At 32.1% G+C, this 23,075-nt stretch overlaps 1 protein-coding gene across 1 annotated transcript in view; it reads left to right on the top strand.

Annotated features, from left to right (window-relative positions):
- Window positions 1–23,075, top strand: part of DPP10 (dipeptidyl peptidase like 10) — an 887,847-nt gene that overhangs the window by 372,399 nt on the left and 492,373 nt on the right. Inside the window, 1 exon segment of the mRNA XM_074301856.1 lies at window positions 14,888–14,982. Coding sequence (XP_074157957.1) covers window positions 14,888–14,982 — 95 coding nt within the window.

Genomic DNA, 23,075 nt, shown 5'->3' with positions numbered 1-23,075 from the left:
CAAAGCTGCTATGTGTTTGAAACTGTTTTGAAATTAAATCTTCCTGAAAATGGACCCAGAACAAACAGTTTTTTTGTTTATTTATATGGTTGTTTTTTTTTAGATGAACGTATTGGAATAGAGATGTAATCTGAAATTATCCAATAGAAGAAAACTAGCTGTCCCACTCAGACAGAACCTACTCTTTCTTCAGCTGTGTATTCTGACTGAACTATGTAGTTACTTGATCTAAAATTGCTCTCTAGGGAAAACAGTACTTTTGGGTGCAATTTACATTCAAATCATAAATAAAAGTTTGGTGGTTTTTTTTTTTTTTTTTTTTTTACTCAGTTGTCTTTTTTTCCTCTAATGACTTTTCCATAATAGTTATACTACTTACTTTTTCTTTATCAGGATCCCATCACTTTTCATAATTTGTTACTCTCAGCAACTTGTAATTGTTTTGAAAGCCATAGATGTTAAGTTTTCCTTTTGTCACTTCCATCATGACTGTACCATTTTAAATCAATGGAATGCTCTCAATTTATTACACTAAGTAAATATTCTCTTCCATTAAATTGTGCCTTATGGTCCAATTCCAGACTCCTTTGAACAAAGTGATCAATTTTAATCTCTAGGGATTTAATTGCAATATGCAAAATTTAACAAAAGTATGTCATTATGCATTTGTAAGAGTCATAGCATCTGTTGTTTAGCTGTATGACAGTTTCAGTCAGGCATATAATTCCTTCATGCCCAATCTATGGCAGAATGTTGTGTGCTTCCATAGAAACAAAAATGCCCTCTTTCTAAAATAAATTTCAAACATTTCCTTTTTTCTTTATGATGTCTTACATCTTTATTTTGACTTATGTCTACTTTTTTTTGTTTGGGTGGCAATATGGCAAGTAAAGAGTTAGCTGGTTTTAGAGTGAAGGTCTGAGTTCTTGTCCTGCCCATAATACACACCATCTATATGGATTAAAAAAAAAAAATTATATATGTATATATATATATATATATATATATATATATATATATATATATATATATATACTTTTCTAGTACTTTAGGCTAATTTATAAGTTCAGAGAAAGTATTTACTTGCATTGGTAAAAGTAGATTCCTCATATAATTTCCTAAATGTTAAATTCATACTCCCATTCTTATTAGTATCCCCATACCTTCTTTTTATAATGTTTTAGATTTTGATGTTGAGATGTATAAAAAAATTTAAGTGAATAAAATTCTTATCTTACTTAAGTGTTTAAATTAGTTTTTTAAATTAATTTGTTTTTTAACAAGTGATTTTTAAATTAATTATGCTTTATTTTAGAATTCATTTAATGTAACGTGCTCTCCTGGCAGTTACAATTACTAGCTTAATAACCGGTAGCGCACTCAAGAACAACCACATGTAATCTTAAAAGCCTTTATTATACCTACTCACATAATGCCCTAACTGATGCCCTGACTTGTTGGTTCCCGAGTGAACACCTGGTCAGAAGACCCATGTGTTCACTACCAAAACCCTTACCTCTTTTGGCTATCCATCTTGGCTTAGCCACCAAGGCTAGGGAGCCAGGGTGAAGAGCGCCAGGTTAAAGAGGACCGCCTGCTGCCTGCAGTGGGCTTACATAGGGCCTGTGAGGTCACACACACAGCCAATCAGCGAGAGAGTCACCCATTATGAAGCTATCTCAATATGGCCAGGATCCCGCCCAAGGGCAGTCCTAATATCCACAGAAATTACTTCCGGGCCTCAATCTCCCGATGCACTGTGGTACCCATTTAAAGGCCCCTTACAATTCCCTTTCTCTTGTTTTGTGGGAACCGCACATCTCACCAAGCTAAACTTTTAGCACCAGCTATAGTTCACTTGATCCATGAGATAACAGAGTGTTATGCCCAAGGAGGTACAAAGCAGCAGATCAGTAAACAGAAGTATGACAATGAGAATCAGGCTCAACAGTGGCCCAAGTGTTCAACCCATTCATCAAAGTCATACTAGAGATAATATGCCAGTGAGGTAGGATGCCAAGGAGGTAGGATGTCAACACTGAGGAAGTCAACAAGGTAAAACATCACAATTCTAGTTAACAATTAAATATCAGTGAAGTAGGTTGTCACAATTCTAGTTATATTTATCACAGTTCTAGACCAATTCTAGTTTCTTACAATTTTCTGTTGCACTTGTCACAATCCTAGAGCAATTCTAGCTTATCACAATTCTCAATTGCACTTTTCACAATCCTAGAACAATTCTCGCTTATCACAATTCTCTATTGCACTTTTCACAATTCTAGAGCAATTCTAGCTTCACAGGTGCACATAAGCAAAGTTATGTCCAATAACATTGTCTCAATAACAACGGCAGGTGGGTGTGTTGGTTTTTCACCCACTAATTTAAACGCATAGTCCTTCAATAGAAAGCATAGGGCAAAGCCTCTCCCCAGGCCACCATAGGGCAAGTAGCCCCGGGAGAAGCAAGCAGGCCCATTGTCCATTTACAGTCTTCATATTGCGTATCACCCAAAACAGTCCATTTCAGCTGCAACACTGGAACTGTGTCTGGTGTCTCTGGTGTCACGGTCAGGAGGGGCATCGCTGCCATCAGCGTCTGAAGGGCTGCAGACATCTGGCTGGTCCCTCTGTTGTCTGGTCCTTCTCTTGGATCCCCAGGTTACAAATGTCTCTGGGGGGGATGAACTCTGCTGCTGGATCTACACCTAGTAAAGAATGTCCCCAGGGCCCAACTTGGGCCTTTCCAAATGCCATCCAGGCCTTTCCACGTCACAGTGGAAACAAAGTTGTTGTCAAAAAGATTAACAAAAGTCAGGCAAAAGTTAGTCAGTCTGTCACTTAGGTGCACTTTCTGTGTATGCCCGTAGTGCATTGCTAAGGTAAAAGGCAAAGAATTTAAAAATGTAAAACCAAAATAGTTTAAAAGTGTAAAACCGAAATAATTTTAAAATGTAAAATCAAAATAACTTAGCAAGATCAAAATACTTTGAAGATGTAAAATCAAAAATGTTTAAAAATGTAAAATCAAAATTTAAAAATTGTAAGCAATCACATATCCCAAAATTCCCTTCTCTTGTTTAGAAGAGAAGATCTTGGGGATAGTCTGTGCAGTAATGACTTTACTAGAACACTCGGCTATATCCCAGAATTCTTTTGCCTAAAAATCAAAGTTTGAGTTTCTGATACCAAATTGTACTCCAGGAGTGTGAATCAATAAATCTGATATCGCTTTTCCTCCTGGGTCAAAGATCACACACTGTCTATTTATTCTAGTGATTAAAACAGCAATTTTCCAACCCATTCTAGACATAAACACTGTTTTATAAGTACCCGTAGGGGGTTGGGAAATCAAGCTCACCTGTGGAAGTGGAAAATCCACCAGGTAAGAAAAGAGGAGTTCCAACTTTCCAAAGACGATCCTAGCAGTTTTACAAGTATAAAACTCCACTCTCTCTAACTGCAAGGTCTTATCCCTGTAAGGTTTCTTAGAAATTAACTGAACTGTATTTTTAAAACTTTTCTGATTATACTCAATACCCCACAATTCCTTTTTGCCTTGGGCCATAAAGCCTACTCCTATCCTTTGAAATGAAGACACAAGAGTTTTAAATGGATTAATGGGCAGTGCTGATGGTATTATCGCCCTTCCTTTTCCTCCTCCCCCTTCTCCCTTGGCCCACGAAGGTGAGGCAGAGGGAAGAAGAATTGGAAAATTCCCCAAAGGTTGATTTAAAATCCAACCTGAGCTTTGCACATAAAAAGAACTAAACTTCTCAATGGAAGAGTAATCAATAAATTCCTTAAAACAACAATGCACAAGGTAAACCAACAAAATGCTAAGAAGAATTTCTACAACTGAAGTCCATGTGGTTCATTTATTTCCTTCCTTAGTTTCAGCCACTGGTTTGAACTCTTCCTGTTCTATCTGTAGTAACCTAGCTTTTTCTTCTTTCTCTATCTCAATCTGTAGTTTAACCTGCAATTCCAGCAACTCTTGCTGTGGCATTTTATACTCTCTACTGTCATACAATCGCATTAGCTCTAGGTTGCTCCCTCTCTGAGCTATATTTACTGGGTGTGGGGATAGCCTTCTGGGAGCTTGATTACAAGCTTCCTGCTGTTCTTCAGTGGTGATCTTTGTTAAAAGATCTTCCATCTGGCTCTTTAACCTTTTTATATAAGCATTATGTTCAGCTGTGTCCTTGAGCCTGATCCCAGAGTTACCTGGGTCCATATTGCTTCTCTGTCTTCCCTCTTAAGTGGCGTTTCTACCGGATCTTTCAGAATCTTAATTCTGAATATTAAATATTTTCAAAACCTGATAATTCCTGATGCGTCCACGTTGAGCGCCATTTCTAGTACTTTAGGCTAATTTATAATTTCAGAGAAAGTATTTACTTGCATTGGTAAAAGTAGATTCCTCATATAATTTCCTAAATGTTAAATTCATACTCCCATTCTTATTAGTATCCCCATACCTTCTTTTTATAATGTTTTAGATTTTGATGTTGAGATGTATAAAAAAATTTAAGTGAATAAAATTCTTATCTTACTTAATAATATTCGAGTGTTTTTTAAATTAATTATGCTTTATTTTAGAATTCATTTAATTTTTTATTTTTGAATTCCAAATTTTCTCCTTCCATTTAGCCCTTCCTCATTCATTGAGAAGGTAACAAAATATATCAATTATACATGCAAAGTGATCAAAAACTTTTCCATGTTAGCCATGTTGCCCTTCTCTCAAAGTTAAGGAAGTGACAAAAATTATTTTGCACTCTACACTCAGAATTCATTAGTTCTCTTCTGAATAACATTATTCTTTTTGAGTCCTTTGAAGTTATGTTGGATCATTATATTCATTAGAGTAGCTAAATCTCAGTTAATCATTGTTATAATATTGCTATTACTGTGTACAATATTCTCATTCTGTCCACTTCATTTTGCATTAGTTCACATGAATCTTCCTAGGTTTTACTAGATTATATTTTTAAATTATAATCTAGGTCATTGGAGCATATATACTGAAAATTGATGTGGCTGAAAGAGGAAAGAACTGAGCAAGTGTATTTCATAGTAGCAAAGTATTGTGATATGGGTGCCAGCTGCCAGTAGCTGCTGGTGGTCTAACTTAGACCTGTAGAATGTGAGAGGAAGATGAAGGTACAAGAAGACTGAGAGGCAATTGCATTGTCTGACCTCTCTCCTCTTCCCTCTTGCCTCCAATTTATTTCATTCCCAATCCACAAGGAATATCTGTATCAAAGGCTGCTTTGCAACTTCTTCATCCATGGAGGCTCTCCGAAAATTGACCTGCTCCTTCATTTAGGCATGGTCCTTAACAGCAAAGGACACCCAACATTTATATAATGCTTTAATGTTTACAAAGTTATTTCCACACAGTAAGGTCGTAAGATTGAGTTCAAATGTTATTATTTCCCTTTAACCTTTTTAAAGGTAAAATGACTTTTCCATGACCCCAAAAAAACAAAAACAAAAACATTTAAATAAATCCTAGTGATATGACTCACAATCAAGTCTTCAGACAACACACTCATTACTCTTTCTAAAACATGTGTAGTGTTTTGTTGGTTTTCTGGACGTCTTGGAACAACCTTCTTTTCAGTAGAATAATCACCAAGAGAACAGCCAGGGATAAAGTCCAAATTCTTTATTGTCTCCTTGCCTGGGGCTGGGCAGCTTTCTGGAGAGCCTTTCAGATGGTCTCAGTGGGGGAAGTGAAGGAGGCCAGCCCCCACAGTGGTGTGAGATGAAGTGAAACCTCTGAGTCTGAGAGCTTGTGCTTATGCCTGTAGCCACCACAAAGGTGGGATGATGGAATGAATCTGTCTCTCAGTCCCTAGCTGAGTTTGTCCCAGCTTATATGCTCTACACTGATATAAAGCAATCATTATACTATGAGGAAATCATTATTTGTTGTAAGATTAAATCAATCATACTGAATTTAGAGAACTATTAATCCCCATGCTAAGCTAGATAACCATTGTCTCATCAATTCCATTGAGTTAGCACCTTGTAAGAATTCTTGTTTCAGGTTCAGAATTCTGGCCCATACCAATGATGCTTTCTTTTGTGAAAGAGAAGACAATAATTGGAGTGATATCACCTGAGAGACATTACTGGATTTTAAAACTTTCCAGTGATGTTCACCTTTTTTCCTGAGAAGAAAATATCATAATATTAATGTTAAAAAATAATCAACCAAATCAAAGGTGCTAGAAATGTCACAAATGATGTAAGATTTCCAATTTAATAGTAGATGATTAGAAATAAAGATATAAGAATAGATTACAAAAACATTCAATTTTATAAAAATGTCATATATTATCATCTTTTATTAGAATATATCAATATGTATTTAGGTTGGCTACTTAGCTCCTTTTTAAGTAAAATATAAAGATGGAAAGAATATATTTCTCCCTATTTTTATTTCGCTTTTGTTTGTTTTTACTATTCTTCCATTTCAAGATCTTCCCTGGGATACATTTTTTTTTTTAGTTATAAGGCATAATATTGTATCTCTTTCTGATCTCAAAAATAACTAGTATCACCTTAGATTTCACATAACTTGAGTTAACTTTATTAATAATATAAAGTGGAAAAAGACTTTAAATAACAGAAATAATATTTGAACAAAAAATCACATACATTTTAGGAAGATACATACATGGTAAAAAGAGAGAAAATAAAAGAGGAATTTATAAGCACAAATGTTACCATACTGCTTAAAACAACTTGAACTATGTCTATTTTTCAGTTTCTGTTTTTTTTAAGTCTATGTCCTTAATAGAGGACTCAATAGTCAGTGTAGAAGCAGGTCCTCTGCTCTTCTTAAGGCCCTGGACATTCTCTCAGTCTCTTACACTGTCTGTCAATATATTCACATAAAAACCCTCGGCTAGAATGTTTTGCTAGCCTCATGTCAACTGCCCAATACTCCATCACCAGTTGAGGTAAAACACCATTAAGACATATGGGGGAGTATGTATACCTCTTAAACCAAACACTTGTCACTTAAAATACCTGTCTTCATTTTGTTCCCAGGCTCTCCCTCAAATTATATGACTAGAACCTTTTTTGATCTTGATAAATAGGAGGGGGAGTTGCCAGCCCAAGATAACAAGGCATCGAGCACCAGTGTGCAGATGTGAATTTTCATTTTCTCTCTTGATGAGACTCCAAATAGTTTATGCATTTAAGTATTGCGAACTATATAGGTTTGAGGAGAAATTTTAACATTAGATTGATAAGGAGCAGGTTGTTGATTCTGTTGGATTAGAAGCAAGTTCCTATATACTTTGATAAAATTATTTTTAAAGTACTTTAATATTTTGTGAATCTAAGTGATTGTAAATGTTATATCATTGGGAAATGAGGAATATGGTACAATTCATCATTTCTAATTCAGTTGGACAATATTCAAGATAAAAAGAAAGATTTACAAATTATAACCCTGGACACATTTGCTGTTGGGAGGGTGCCCTCTGAAGAAAGTTATATATCCAAAGCATTGTAAAAAGAATAAGAAAAAAAAAGAAGGAAAAGGAGAGGGAGAAAGAAAATTTAAAAAGAAAAAGAAAGTAAAGTAGGATAGAAAATTCTGGGAAGATTGAAGAGTGCATCAGACTATTTCCAGAATTCTCCCGATTTTTCCCCATAAATAAGGTAAAATTATGCCTCAGGGTGAACATAGAACAACTAATAATTTATAGGAGTTGGGTTAGAACAATAGTCTTCTTGTAACAATTGAAGGAGATACTAAGAAAGAAACCAATATAGAGATTTGGCCCCTAAAACAACTAACAGAGAGCCCTAGGGTTAATTGAATGGAGAGGTAGCCTCTAGTCTAGCTGTAGTAACTTTCACTTTCCAAGACATCTGAGTAGTCCTGCATCTGAGTTAGGGAAGATTTAAGATACTTTTGTTTCATAAGGATGCCAGGCCCAGTTGTATCTGGGCAAAAAGGAACCAGCATAGAAGCAGTGGATTCGACTTGCTGGATGCTGGTCTTTATTGGAGAGTGGAATTCTAGGTTTTGGGTTCCAGGTAAGAGGGGAGAACAGACAATACCCAAGGCTATAGGTACCACCTCCCCAATACATATACACAGAACAAGAAGTGATCACACTAAAAAGTTTCTATTTAAAAAATTATATATATATATATATATATATAAAAATATAAATATATAAATAAATATGTATATAAATAAATAAATAAATATAAATAAATAAATAAAAATATATATATATATATATGAGCTGGCAAAGCAGAAAGAAACCAGCCACAGAAAATTACTATGGGGAGAGGCAAAACTAAGGTTCATTTACAGAGGAGGATGTTTTAAAACAAACAAAAACCTCTTTTATATGCCCCCAAAAGGTAAAATGATTACCTGCTGTAAAATAATTAATAAAAACTTCAAAAAACACATTAAAATCAGGCATATTGAAGAAAATCTTTTAAAAAACAAGAGCACTCCAAGAAAAACAAGATTATAAAAAAGTCAACCAAATAGAAAAGAAGATTCAGAATATTTTTTAAAAAATAAAACATTTTAAAATTTAAAACATATGCATGGATAATTTGAAAACATTGACCCTTGCATAGCCTTATGTTTCAGATTTTCTCCTCCTCTCCCCCCAGATGGCAAGCAATTCAATATATGTTAAACATGTTAAAATATATTTTAAATCCAATATTTATAATCATATTTATACAATTCTCTTGCTGCACAAGAGAAATCAGATAAAAAAGAAAGTAAATGAGGAAAAAAAAAAACAAATATGCAAGCAAACAAGAACAAAAAGAGTGAGAATGTTGTGTTGTGATCTACATTCAGTTCCTACAATCCAGTCTCTGGATGTAGATGGCTCTCTCATAGACTAATTTCAAGGGACTTAATAAAGACAAAGTTTTTATGTTTTATATATAAAAATATTGGTAATTACAAGCAAGAAGATTCCACAGTGAAAGGAAACATTTAAGAGTGCCTGTTTTTGCAATTGTCATCCATATGTAGAAGCTACAAATGAATAATTTCAAAATACTGAGGTAATTCTGAGCCAGTTCACTTCTATAAGAAAATACCCATTGAAGATTCTGAATTGTACTGCATCATTATTTCAGATTTGTTGCATCTGAACCCCAATAGAGAGGACATACCATGTTGAATGTTATATAGACTTATTTCCCTCTTTCACATGTTCTGCTATTCATCAAAGCTATGATTTTGTTATAGGAAAAATGTATCCTAGTCCTAGTGGCATATTAAAAAACATTCCTATAAGTCTGAATTCAAAACATATGGGCTCAAAACTAATTTTATTTTTCTTAATTGGGAGCTTGGAAAGAAAATAGACAATTGGATATGGCATTCTAGAACAAAGTCTACTTAGATCAAGTAATGTGATCAGAAAAAAATCTGGAAGGTAGTTATAGTAGTGAGTGATAGGAAGATAGCATATGAAAAAGCACAAGAATTCAGTCCTGAAACATAAAGAAAACAGAAAACCTGCTGCAGATAGTACCAATGGGGCCTCTTGATTAGTAAACTGTGTTTTTAGTCTCCAGAAGGAAAGCATTTAACTCTCATTTGTTGTGTCTGGACTAGTTCTTTGGATAATCTTGGTACCAGCTGGAGTCCTTGGTCTTAGCGTCTTAGCAGAGGAGTGAAGAGGCAGGTCAAATATGGAGTCCATTTATTCCAAATTCTCTCATCCTTATGTACCCTAATATCCTTATATAACCAAAACAACACTGCACATATGCTAATTATATATTGCACATGCAGGATCAAATAGTCATCAATGTTGGAGATGTCCAGGAAGAAATAATAGGCTCCTCTGTTGAAACTTTTTCATTTATTCATTAAGAAATAAAAAAAAAAAAACATGCATTTATAGGGAGGATAATAGACTAAATTCAATAATGACCAATTTACAGATAATTTGACGCGACAAAGATTTATCATATGCTCCAAGAGATTTATGGTAAAGGATATTGTAAGGATGGAGGAGGAAATCAGTGCAGTTTTAATTTCATTAGCATGTATATAATGACATGAATACAAGCAAACTCACATGGTCATCTAGAATATCAGTTTCCTCAACCCCAAAATTAATATGATACTTTTATTTTCATCATGCCATTATGACTAAAACCCTAAAATATAATATAAGCATGAGTTGTTAATTTTATAAGTGATTATGAGTTGCCAGTATCTTGTCAGTCATTAAAAGAGATTAAAGCAAAGTGTGGCATAGGCATTGATACTATAATTGCATATTCTCATATTGTTGGTTTTGTAGGCAGAGCATATTCTAAATCCTAGTCCATTCTTTGAATGAGGAATATTTTACTTTATACATATTACTTATTATTTGAGTTAAAAGAGGTTTTTGTGTGAAAAAAGCAATCAAAAATTTATTTATACATCTAAATGAGCATTTCTGTGCAAGTACAAGAGTGTGCATTGTAAGTGTTTGCATGAAACCATTTTGATTTTTAAAAGTTACAATTTACAATCTAAAATTATAAAAAAAAAAATTAAGTAAAGCTGCTCTGACCATGTAAGGCTTTTTCTAGAGGGAACCAGTTGAAATTGGCACTTAGGCTAGCTTTTTGCAAGCAACCCAGCTATAGCAAAGACATTTCTAAATATTAAAGAAAAATTTTATTTTCCTTTTGTGTGACTATTTTTAATAATCTAAAGAGTGAAATGATCATGAAAAATTGTTGATATCCACATTTTAGCTAAAATTTTTAAAAATTATTTTGTTGAGTGGCTATTATCTGCCAAATAAATCTTCCTGGAAAGTACTCTTCATCATATAAAGTACCACTGAATGGATTGTCACTTCCTATAAATTAATGGAAATTATTCACAATTATGACAACTTTTAAATAAAGATAAACTACTATAATGTTACTTTTAATGAACATTAATTTGCTTTTGTTCATAGTAACTATTTAACAACTACCTAGACTTCAAACTACTGCAGTCAAATACATTTATTAATACTGTGCGAAGTTCCAAATAAGGTGAACTTACAGTGTTTTGGTTATAGTAACTACTGAGAAAAAAGGAAAAGGTAGATAAAATGGAATAAATTGGATCACATGAAGAGACAAAAAATGACCTAATATATTAGAGGGAAAGAAGGGAGGGGGAATGAGCATAGTCTAAAGCTTAATCTCAATGTATTTGGTTGAAAAATGGGATAACATACACACTTGGATGTTGTGTCTGTACTAGCTCTCTAGAGATCCTTGGTACCAGTCCAAGTCCTTGGTCTTAGCAGAGGAGTAAAAAGGCAGGACTCACATAGATGGTCAAACATGGAGTCCATTTATTACAAATTCTCTCATTCTTATATACCCTAATACCCTTTATGACCAAAGCAACACTGCACATGCAGGACCACATAAACAACTTGTTATTGTGTTTAGATGACTCTTTGCCACCTGCTATCACTCTGCTTTAACTGACTTCTCAGGCAAGCCAAGAGCACTTAGGGGAGAACCGGACATTGTTAGCAAGTTCCCAACAGGCTGAAAGGTCTTATACCTAACCCAGAGTTTCCCTACTATCAGTGGCCCTCTATATTCAGGTAGGTACTGAAAGTCATCTTACCATTTGGGAAAGTAGGAAGAAAAAGGGGAAAGAATAGGGAAGGGCTAGGCAGAAGGGAGGAAAGAAATCACAGAGGAAAGTAGAGAAGTAGAGAAAGGAAGAGGAGTGATGGAAGACAAGGGGAGGTTGAGGGAAGAGATGGTCAAAAACAAAACACTAGTGAGGATGGACAGGGTAGAAAGAAAAAAAATGTGAAATTAACTCTCCCATAAAATGAACATAGATAATAGAATGGATTAAAGTCCAGAATTCTAGAATGTGTTGTTTTCAAGAAATACATTTGAAGAGGAGAAATATATAAAGTGTAAAGCTAAAAGACTGGAAAAGAATATGTTTTGCTTTGGTTGAGAGAAAAAGAGCAAGGGTAGCAATTATGATCTCGAAGTAAAAAAGCAATATTATATCTAATCAAAAGAGACAAGGAAGGAAATTATATCTTGTTAAAAGGTACCATAGATAATGAAGTAATGCTAATACTAAGCATAAATATACCAAGTGGTGCATCATCCAAAATCTTAGAGGAGAAGGTAAATCATTTATAGGAAGTAATAGCAAAACTATCCTAGTGAGGGACTGTAAAGTATGGGTTAGCACCCTGGGAGGGCCTCAGGGTCAGCCAGAGTCAGGATAAATTAAAGTCCTTGGTTTTTACGGGTAGAAGTAAAGGAAACAGGCAAACTGCCACATTGACATTGGGAGCTTACCAGGACAATTTTATTTATTTTTAAAAGTTTATAGCTAATTTAGATTATAGAAGAATAAGACTTTTATCCTTTTTCATACCATTTATGACATACTCCTCCATTTAGTGTTGTATTGTACAATCAGTTTAATCCTTAAAAATGAGATTATGAAAATGATAAAATAACTAAGAGCGATTCTACATTGTTTTATAAGCAAACATCTTAAAGAAGTTGCACATAAAGTGATGAAGACAGCCATCTACACCCAGAGAGGGAAGCATGGGAACAGAGTGTGGAACACAACATAGCATTCTCACTCTCTCTATTGTTATTTGCTTGCATTTTGTTCTCTTTCTCAGTTTTTATTTTTCTTCCTTCTTGATCTTATTTTTCTTGTGCAACAAGATAACTGTATGAATATGTATACATATATTGGATCTAACATGTATTTCAACATATTTAACATGTATTGGACTATTTGCCAGCTAGGGAATGGGGTAGGGGGAAGAAGGGAAAGTTTTTGAACAAAAGGTTATGCAAGGATCAATGTTGGAAAAATTACCTATGCATATGCTTTGTAAATAAAAAACTTTAATTATAATAAAAAAATTGTTCATCAATAATGCTTTTGAATTAGTTCCCTCTGAAAATTATTCTACCTTTTTTTGTCTAAGAGATATAGAGAGGACAATCCTTTCTATTTTTTGCCTTAGATTAGACCTTATTAAAAGTGATCTGAAAAAAAAGAACATTTGTTTTTTGTTTTGTTATTTTTTTGTTTGTTTGTTTGTTTTTTTATAGAGGAATTTATAATAGTGTTGATCAAAGGAAAGATATGGTCTGGGGTCAACAACATTTAAAAGAAAAAAGCAAGCAAAAAAAAGGGAGAAGTCTAGTCATCATTTTGTGAGTGGATATATGGGAAACTGAATTAGCAAATGAAAAATGAGTTGAGAAACACAGGAAATTAAAATAACATTGCCAAGCTAGACAGGATTATAGGCATAAGATGTTGCCCTTAGGGGAAGATGAAGAGCAATATGAATCTGAGTCAGGAAAAAAATAATGAAGAATAAATATTCTCACTCAAAATATAAAACATTTTTAAGACCAGAGGCCAGATCATCATCAGCTTAGAAAAGGTCTGAGTACTTTAAAGACAAAAATGTCCATTAGAATTTTCTTTTTCTTCACTTGACAAGAGATTTTGGTTTAAGTTCAATGTGCTTATTTTTTCCTTCATGGTATGTGTGTGTGTGTGTGTGTGTGTGTGTGTGTTGGGGGAGGGAGTGTTACTATCACAGTTTACATATCTTTATATTACTATTTCCTTATTACTTAGGAAAAAATTAGCTCAGAAAATATCCATTCATAAATAATCAATTATTTTTAAAGTATGATATTACATTCCCAAATGCTAAACCTAGTTGGCTGAGTAGAAAACAACTTTGGTTCTAGAATCAAAAAAAATTAGTTCCAATCCAACCTTAGAAATTTACTTATTGTGAGACCTTATAAAAGTCACTTAATCCTTGTTTGCCTAAAAGATAGCTACAGGGCCTAGTCATTTACTAGCTGTGTGATCCAAGGCAAGTAATTTACTATTTGCTTTAATCCCCTGGAAAAAGAAATGATAAACCACTCCAGTGTCTTTGACAGGAAACCTTATGAACTATATAGTTTATTTGTTTATGAAGAGTTGAATACCACTAAATAATAAAGCCTCAAAACAGTTTGTTTTTTTTTTTTAAAGAGGAAAATTTATTAGCTCATGTTTAAAAATAAAACAGTACACTTTTAGTTTTAGGTAATTAAACTAAAATATAATAAAGAAAAAGTTATCATAACAGTATTTTATGGTTGTAGGCAGAATAACCAAGTTAGGAGATTTATTTTCTTGGACATATATATATATATATATGAAGCATAAAGATTAACAATTTCATCGTTTACTTCTTTTTAATTATTACCATTAGGTCATGATTAACGCCCTAAATTCTTTTTAAGACAAGTGATCTCCACAGCTGTGGTTGGATATATTGAATTATTTGTTGGTTATGTCTTCTTAGAAGTAACATTTACATTTTGAACTCAGCATGTCCAAAGTAGAAGGGGATTATTTCCAAACTTATATAAAATTATTTCCTAAGAAACAGGATACTGGCAACTCTAAACTAATAGTGTATTCAGAAATTCTTAGTGACAAATGATGATATTCTGCATTTTCCTCTCTCATATAGTGGCCAGCAGAACTTTACCTCTTTTATTGGATAACCTTTCTTTTAACATATTCTCATTTGTTCTACCAGGAATCTGAGTAGACCTCTAAGTAACCCTACTACTCACTTCACAATAATTATTGTGTTTGCTTTGTCTCACAACCATTCAAGGGGTTTAATGTGATTTCAGGACCAGAATTAGTTCAGGTTATCAATGGGTAACAATGCTATTTAAATAAGTATGTTTAATATGTAGTTTTTCCTCTACAGTTATCATATTAACTAGTCAATGTCATTGTCAAATGTTAATGTCTTTGTTGTTGCAGATTCAGATGTGGTGTATAAAAACGGAAATGGACATGTCATTAAACTGAATGTAGAAACAAATGTCACCACATTATTATTGGAAAACACAACTTTTGTAAGTAATGGATAATTAATTTACTTATTTATATGTCACTTATTTTAGTTTCTCAAACTCTTGAGATAATGGTAATTTTCATGCTTTAGTAATAACACATTGTTCAAGCATGTCAGGTGAAAAGTTGTCAATGTAGTCTCAAGAAACATCTGCTTAGACCATATACTACATGTTCTGATTGTCTTTTACAAGCTAATTTTTTTTCAGCTAATAAAGATTTTAGATTAAGAGAAACTTTCCTGAACTTTATTTCCTTCTATCATTTATGGAGAAGTTTTATATGCATATGTATATGTGAAATTATACGTGCATATGCAAATACAAGTGCACATGAATATGTTATCTATGCATGTATATTGAAATTTACACCCATATAAATATATGTATATCACATAACCTTTTTGTCAGGTATTAACACCTATAATCTCCCCATCCAGCAATTTTTTTGTATTTTAATATATCTATTCCATCATTATAACTATTATTGTGATAATCTTTTTTCTTAAATTTTATTTGGATATCAAATTTTTTTTCCTCTTTTGATACACCTTTATAATTCAATCCTCCTTTATAACAATGAAAAGCAATGGAATGACTTTATAAGATTGTGTTTTTGACTTTTGTACCTTAGTCTATCATCTCTACTGAGAAAAGGAAAGATAATTTCATCATGTGTTTTCTTTGAGTGCAAATATAATTTGTTTTAGAATTTCATAATCATCTGATTTTAAATATTATTGTCATTGTAATATATTGATCTTGTGTATTTTTCTCTCATATGCTTAGTTTTATCTATATTAATTCTTACTTGACTATATTTTCCAGAGTAGGTCTTTTTCTTTATTTCTATTGAAAAATACTGAAATATAGCAAGACTATTTAGGTATAACCTAATGGATGCATAGCAGTATTGCTTCTCATCTTTTGATCATCAAATTTAAGTTTGTCTTTAGAGACCACACTATTATGTTAATATCATATTAATAATATCATGATATTATGACATTGATATAATTTGGGATGAAAGTAAAATTTAATGACAATTTAATTAACTTGTTCATTTTGGTTGTCATTAAATTTTATTTTCACCTTAAATCACTTCAAGTTAATGATAATAAATACTTATTGGAAAGAGTAAAATCTACTAATACAAAATATCATTATTGAAGGGGATATTTTCTTATTTAGTTTTCTGGAGTGAGTAATTTGCTTCAAAAATAAATGTATATATTATATACATATATATACATATACATGTATGTATATATATATATGTTATGCATGCATGCATGTATATATGTATGTGTATATACATATATGTATATATATATATACATATACATATATATGTATATATATACATATACATATACATATACATACATATATATATACATATATATATATATATATATATATATATATATATATATATATATACATATGAGCCAAATATTGAAATTCAATATTTTTAGTATAAAGAATCCATACTTTATTGCCCAACCAATGGACATTTCTGGTACAAATTGGGAATATTTCTTTTCTGAAGATCATCCTAACTCATTTAGGAATACATCATCAATTAGCAATATATTTTCCATCACAGTAATATCTAACATCATCACTAAGAAATCAAGGGGCTCCAATCTACATGACTGGAAGAAGTATCCACCTTGACGAAAACATTAATTAGTTGAAGGAATTTATTAAATATCCAGAAACTTATGAGAGTATGTATGTATGTATGTATGTGTGTGTATATATATGTATATATACATATATATACACACACATACATACATACATACATACAGAGAAAAAAAAAAGAGAGAGAGAGAGAGAGAGAGAGAGAGAGAGAGAGAGAGAGAGAGAGAGAGAGAGAGCGCACCTAGTCATCAGGAAACCCTTATTATTACTAATAGAGTTTTCCAAAGATGATTTTTTTTTTAATTGAAGTACTCCTTTGCAATTGTCATCTGGTCAATTTAAACTTCTTTGGGGAGAATGTTCCCCACCAACTTTCATGATATTTTGTTTTATTTTTAATATTCTGTATCTTGTATTTCTATATGTTACTCTAAAACTTAATTTTTTATATTATTTAAGAATCATTTTTTGTTCTCTTTTTTTTTCATACTTATGCTTGCTGCAATTGTTAATTGCTATGAAAACATTTATCAAATGGTTAATTTATCTTCCACAATATGAGTTCCCTAAATAGTGAGAACTTCTTCCTCTAATTTGCTTTTTAGAGGGTGAAGCTATTAAACCTCAGCTAGCAACACCTGCAAACTGAAGTGTTTAAAAAATACTACTAAATCAACATGAGTTCTAATCCTTAGAAACTGCAACCAAATTCCAGTGGCACTTCCACCCAATTCAGAATATCTAGTTCAATGACAGCTGTGCATTTCATTGTACTCTTGTTTAAGAGGTGCCTCAAGTTAGAATTTTTTAAGCCAACTCTCTTGCTTAAATTTTATGAGAATATTGTTTTAAACAAACAAAATTATTATGCTCAGTGATTACCAGCATGTTAGTGTTGATCTTAATAGTTGTCAGAAAGTCAATGAAAACTTAGGAGCCACATTAAATATAAATAAAATTAATATATTTTCAATAAATGTACATCATCAGGATGACAAAATATTTATCAAGACAATAACTTTGTGATCACAATTATCAATAAATTTATTATTTTTAAGTGTAAGAGAAAATCAAATTACTTATTCCTTTGAGTGATCCTCTTTAGTAATTTTCTTTCTTTAGCATTGCTAACATATGTTGATAAATTAACTAAAAACTCTTTTAAATTAATAGTAAGGGGCATGACTATTAAAAGGTGAAAAGCAATACTCTTTAATTATTAATTATGTTAATTTGATTAACAATTATACTAAAATATGTCATGAAATTTGTCTTTCATTTGATTCAACATTATCATAAAGGAGCATATTAGAGCTTATCCCCTTCTTCCTGTTTTAAGATAAACTATGCAAGGGAAAGACTTTCTTCTTGAAGTGCCTCTAATGATATTTAGATAGTTATCAATGTCATATCTAGAATTAAGCAGCCTTATTTTAAACCAAAGCCTATTCAGAGTGCAATAACAATAAAAGTGTTTCCCTAGAGTTGATTTCATTGTACTTAAGAAATTATTAGTAATTTGAAAATAGCTAATAGTCTCAATAATACAAAACGTTTATAAAAGTAGATTTGTATACATTAAAAATGTGTTTGCATGGGCATTTCTTGTATGTATATTGTTAGTCACATGTATTCTCAAGAATAGACTGATGGCCACAAGTACGAGTAATATAAAAGAAAGAAAAGATAATGAAGTCAGGTAACAAAATGCAGGTGTCAGTAACTTTGAATCATTTTCACATTGCAACATGATAAGACTGTAAATTTGTGTCTTACTTACTTCCCCATATGAGTAGACAGCATTAATCTCTACAGAGTCAAAATTAACTATGACTTTTATTGTAATTTTTATTTTCATTTTGTTCAAGTCAAAATGCTAGCTAGATGTCACAATAAAGTGCCATGCCAGGAGTCACCAAAGCCTGAGTTCAAATCTGACCTGAGATGATAGAGTTGTATGACCCTGAACAACCTCTGTTTGCCTCAGTTTCTTCATTGACAAAATAAGGATCATAAGGGCATTTATCTGCCAGAGTCATGAGGATCAATTTATATAATACTTGTAAAGAATTTAGCACATCACCTGGCACAGACTAAGCATTGTATAAAAATTTATCTTTCTCCTCCTTCTCCTCTTCTTCATCATCAATATCATCATCATCATCATCATCTTCATGTTATTCTTCTTCTTTATCATCATTATCATCATCATTGTCATCCAGGAACACTCTTTTTCTTTTAAGTTTGTAGCTAGACATCACCAATCATATTGATCACAATCATCATAGCGATTCTTGAAATTATGTCCCCATGTGATGTGACCAATGAATGGTTTGTCTGTGAGTACAGAACCACTGGCTTGTTCCTTAAATACCTTAAGTAGAATTTTTCAAAGATCTTAGAATAATATGTTTCAAAATACCCTAGACAATTAATCTCCTCACTAATTGTATTTTAAAATACTGAATGTTTCTATTGTAGTCTAATTGCTTTTTAATCATTATTTCATTTAATCATTAATCACTTTATTGTGTTTAGTATTTTTTGAAGTGGGGGGGTTCATTCTTTATTACTTGAGCAGGAGAGATTTAAGTAGTAAAATATTTTACTTCATCAACTATATTACACAAAGGGCATAAAAGTTGTCCTTTATTAAATGATGCTGAGATAGTGAAATAATCACTAGCAAAGTCATTAATGGTGAAAATAAGTATGATGTGAGAGAAACTATTAATCTAACAAGTCACAGGTCCTTTTAATTTAACATGATTAAAGTTACATTATATATTTCATAGCTTGATTTCAGTTCCTTAGTCAGTAAGTAATTATTAAACACTTACTATGTATGAAGCATTATGCTAAACAATGGGAATATGGTTTTAGACAAAAGATAGCCCCTTCTTTCAAGAAGCTTATTATGCAAATATATAAACACAAACTAAAAGGCTGTTTATGAAATTTTGGAGAATGTTTAACATATGGTTGGATTACTTGCCATCATAGGGGAGAATGTGGGAAAAGGGGGAAATATTGTAATACTATGTTTTATAAGGGTCAGTGTTGAAAAATTATCCTTGCATATGTTTTGAAAATAAAAAGCTTCAATGAAAAGAGAAACTATGAAGAGAAAGGACTGCCTTTTTAGTTTCAGATAGAGCTCTGAAATATATGTAGAAAACAGTTTTAAAGTGTCTTGCATTTCTATTTCCTCTTCTTTTAAAAGTCAAATATTTATTTGGCTTTTTCCTCCTTTCTCTGATCATTCTTTTCTATTCCTGAAATTATCAAATCACTTAGTCAGTTTCTTTCTAAACTATGTTCATATTTTTAAAAGTTTTAAGCACTAAATTTTTTTAAGTTCTTTTAAATAATTGACAAAGAAAAAACTAGATTTTTACTTCATGGATATTTCCATTTAGCTAGTTCATCACATGAAAACAAGTAAGGAAAAGTTTGTCAGGTTTTTATTCTATCTTTATAATAATTTCATTAGCTACATTTTGCGCTTGTTCATCCTCAACACTCATATTGTAAACATGGTGAATGAAACATAAGTTGCATAATAAAATAAGACTTGATACAAACACACAATGCATTCACACATTCCATAATGCCAGAGGGGTCAGTTCTGAACATAAGAAATCAGTGGATAGAGAGACTTACATAAATGGTTTATGGATTTCCTGCTATGGGTAACTCACATTTTCTATCCAATCCTCAAAGAAATCTTAATTATCAGAAATGGAATTAGAATAGAACAATATAAAAGTAAAGGAGTAGAGGGAGTAGAGATGGATTACACAAAGATTAAAAGTAGGAAAGATCTCAAGAAGAAGAAAGCTCAAAAAATGTGAACATGAGCAAATAAGTCATTGGGAAATACATTAAAAACCATGGGGAAAAATGACCTTTGGATCTAAGGAAGTTTAGTCACTAATTTATGATTAAAAGCTTCAAGATAAAAAAAAAAAAAAAATGATTGACCCATTGAAACAAAGACAGTTGTAAGAGTTAAGGAAAAGTTGAAATCACAATAAACTGTTCTTTGGTTGTTTAAAGAAGAAATTAGAATTATGACAATATAGATTATATGCTGCATTGCAAAATTAGTGAGCAGAAGATGAAAAAAATGAATCTTTAATAACAATCCTTATCAAAGAAATGAGAGAACAGAGTTTGGATTGCAAATATACAAAAGCAAAAGACAATTTAAAAGACTATAAACAAAGATCCTCACAATTGGGCAATATGCTAATTATGAGAGCAAAACATATGAATAACAAAGAATATATAGAGCCAACCTAAGTATCATAGGTTTCCCAGAGGATGATTACAGGACAAGAAAAAACAAATATATAAACAACATAATGAAATAAAAGATCAAAGAAAATTGCTTAGAACTTCAGAATTTAGGAATGAGATTCCAATTAAAAGAATAGCCAAATTACCTTCAGAGTAATATCAATGCTGCAAATTCCAAGATATGTAGTAGATGAATTTAGCATGTCAGTTCAGAAACAAGAAGTCCTTTTTTATTCATTTGGGGTTTTTTTTGTAAATAGAATTTTATTTTTCCTCAGTACATATTAAGTAAAAAAAAATTAGCATTCATTTTTACAAGGCCTTGAATTCCAAATTGTGTTCCCTTCATCCATCCCTTCCCATCTTCCAAAGAGGGTAAGCAGTTTGAAATAATTTATATATGTGTCATAAAGTAAAGTATATTTCTGTAATAGTCACTGTCATGAAAAGGGGAAAAATATCAAGTGGGGAAAAAAAAGATTAAAGTATGTGAAAAGAAATCTATTTTAATCTGCATTCTGAGTTTATCAGTTATGGATAGCATTTCCCTTTGTGAGTCTTTTATATTTGTCTTGGAACATTGTATTGCTAAGAAGAACTGGGTCAATCATAGTTGATAATCACACAAGGTTTCTAATATTGTGGAAATTGTTTTCCTGGTTCTGTTCATCTTATTTTACATGAGTTTGCATGAGTTTTACATGAGTTCCAGGTTTTTCTGAAATTTGCCTGTTCATTATACCTTAGCGCCCCATAATATTGGATAATATTTAGGTATATGCCACAGCTTATTCAACCATTTCCCAGATGGGCATCCTCTCAGTTTCAAGTATTTTGCCACCACAAAAAAGGCTGCTATAAAGATTTTTGTATATATAAATACTTTCCCCTCTTTTAAAATTATTTCTCTGAGATGCAAAACCAGTAGTAGTATTGCTGGGGCAAAGGATACACATATTTTAGCATGGTTCTAAATTGCTCTCCTGTTAGGTTCTTACTAAGTGCTAATGAGATAATGAGATATTAGGTTCTTACTAAGTGCTAAATCGGTACTTAACAATTCTCTAGTTCTGGTCTTTACTAGGAGTTTAACCCCTTTGAACTCCTGAGGAGGAGCTTGCATGCTTAGGAGGAACAAGTTCATTGGTTGAAGTAATTTTCCCAGAAGTCCTTGCGTTATCCCATGCCCATTCTCTGGGAGGATAAAAGAAGGTGGCACTCGAGAGATAGAGAGTCTTGTCTGGGCCAGACTTGTAGTGGCTCTCCAAAGGAAGAAGTCACTACTCTGGACCAGAGTTGGTGGCAACTGTCTGGAGACAAGGGCTCTTTATAGGAAGAAGAATCTGTCTGAGAGATTTGAGTTGACACAGCAGATCTCCTCCCACAGAGCAATTGGCAGTCTCTGGAGACAACAGAACTTTACACTCTCCAGATTGTTGGACTAGTTCACAATTCCACCAATATTATATTAGCGTCTCAGTTTTTTCATATCTAACATTTATCACTTTCCTTTTGTGTCATATTAGTCAATCTGACAGGTATGATATAGTATCTCAGAGTTGTTTTAATTTTCTTTATTTTAAACAATTTTATTTTAAATTTCTTTATTTATATCTTTTGTCGTTTATGAATGGGACATATATTCTCATACATTTGACTCCATTCTCAACATATTTATGAAATGAAGTCTTTATAAGAAGACATTTGCTTTAAAGATCATTTATCAGTTTTCTGCTTTCCTTCTATACTTGTGTTATATTGTCATTGTACAAAAGCCTTTTAATTCAATATAATTAAAATAATATATTTTACATTTTGTAATGCTTTTTATTTCTTGTTTGGTCATGAATCTATAATTCCTTATTTCTTTAAGAATTTGGCTAATATACCACTTGGTCCATATATATTTAGTGTTGACATTGCTTTGTTTTCTATGGTACCTTTTTAGCTAGATATTATTTCCTTCCTTATCTCTTTTAATTAGATCTTATTTTGTGTTTGCGGTGTCTGACATCAGGATTGCTACCTCTACTTTCTTTGCTTTAGTTAAGTACAATAGTTTCTTCACCAGTCCTCTTTGTGTGTCTCTATGCATTGAATGTGTTTCTTATAAACAACATATAATAGAATTCAGGTTTTTATTC

This window comes from Sminthopsis crassicaudata, chromosome 3 (assembly GCF_048593235.1).
Source record: "Sminthopsis crassicaudata isolate SCR6 chromosome 3, ASM4859323v1, whole genome shotgun sequence".
In the NCBI taxonomy this organism is placed as follows: Eukaryota; Metazoa; Chordata; class Mammalia; order Dasyuromorphia; family Dasyuridae; genus Sminthopsis; species Sminthopsis crassicaudata.
This window is presented reverse-complemented; position numbering and strand designations above follow the sequence as displayed.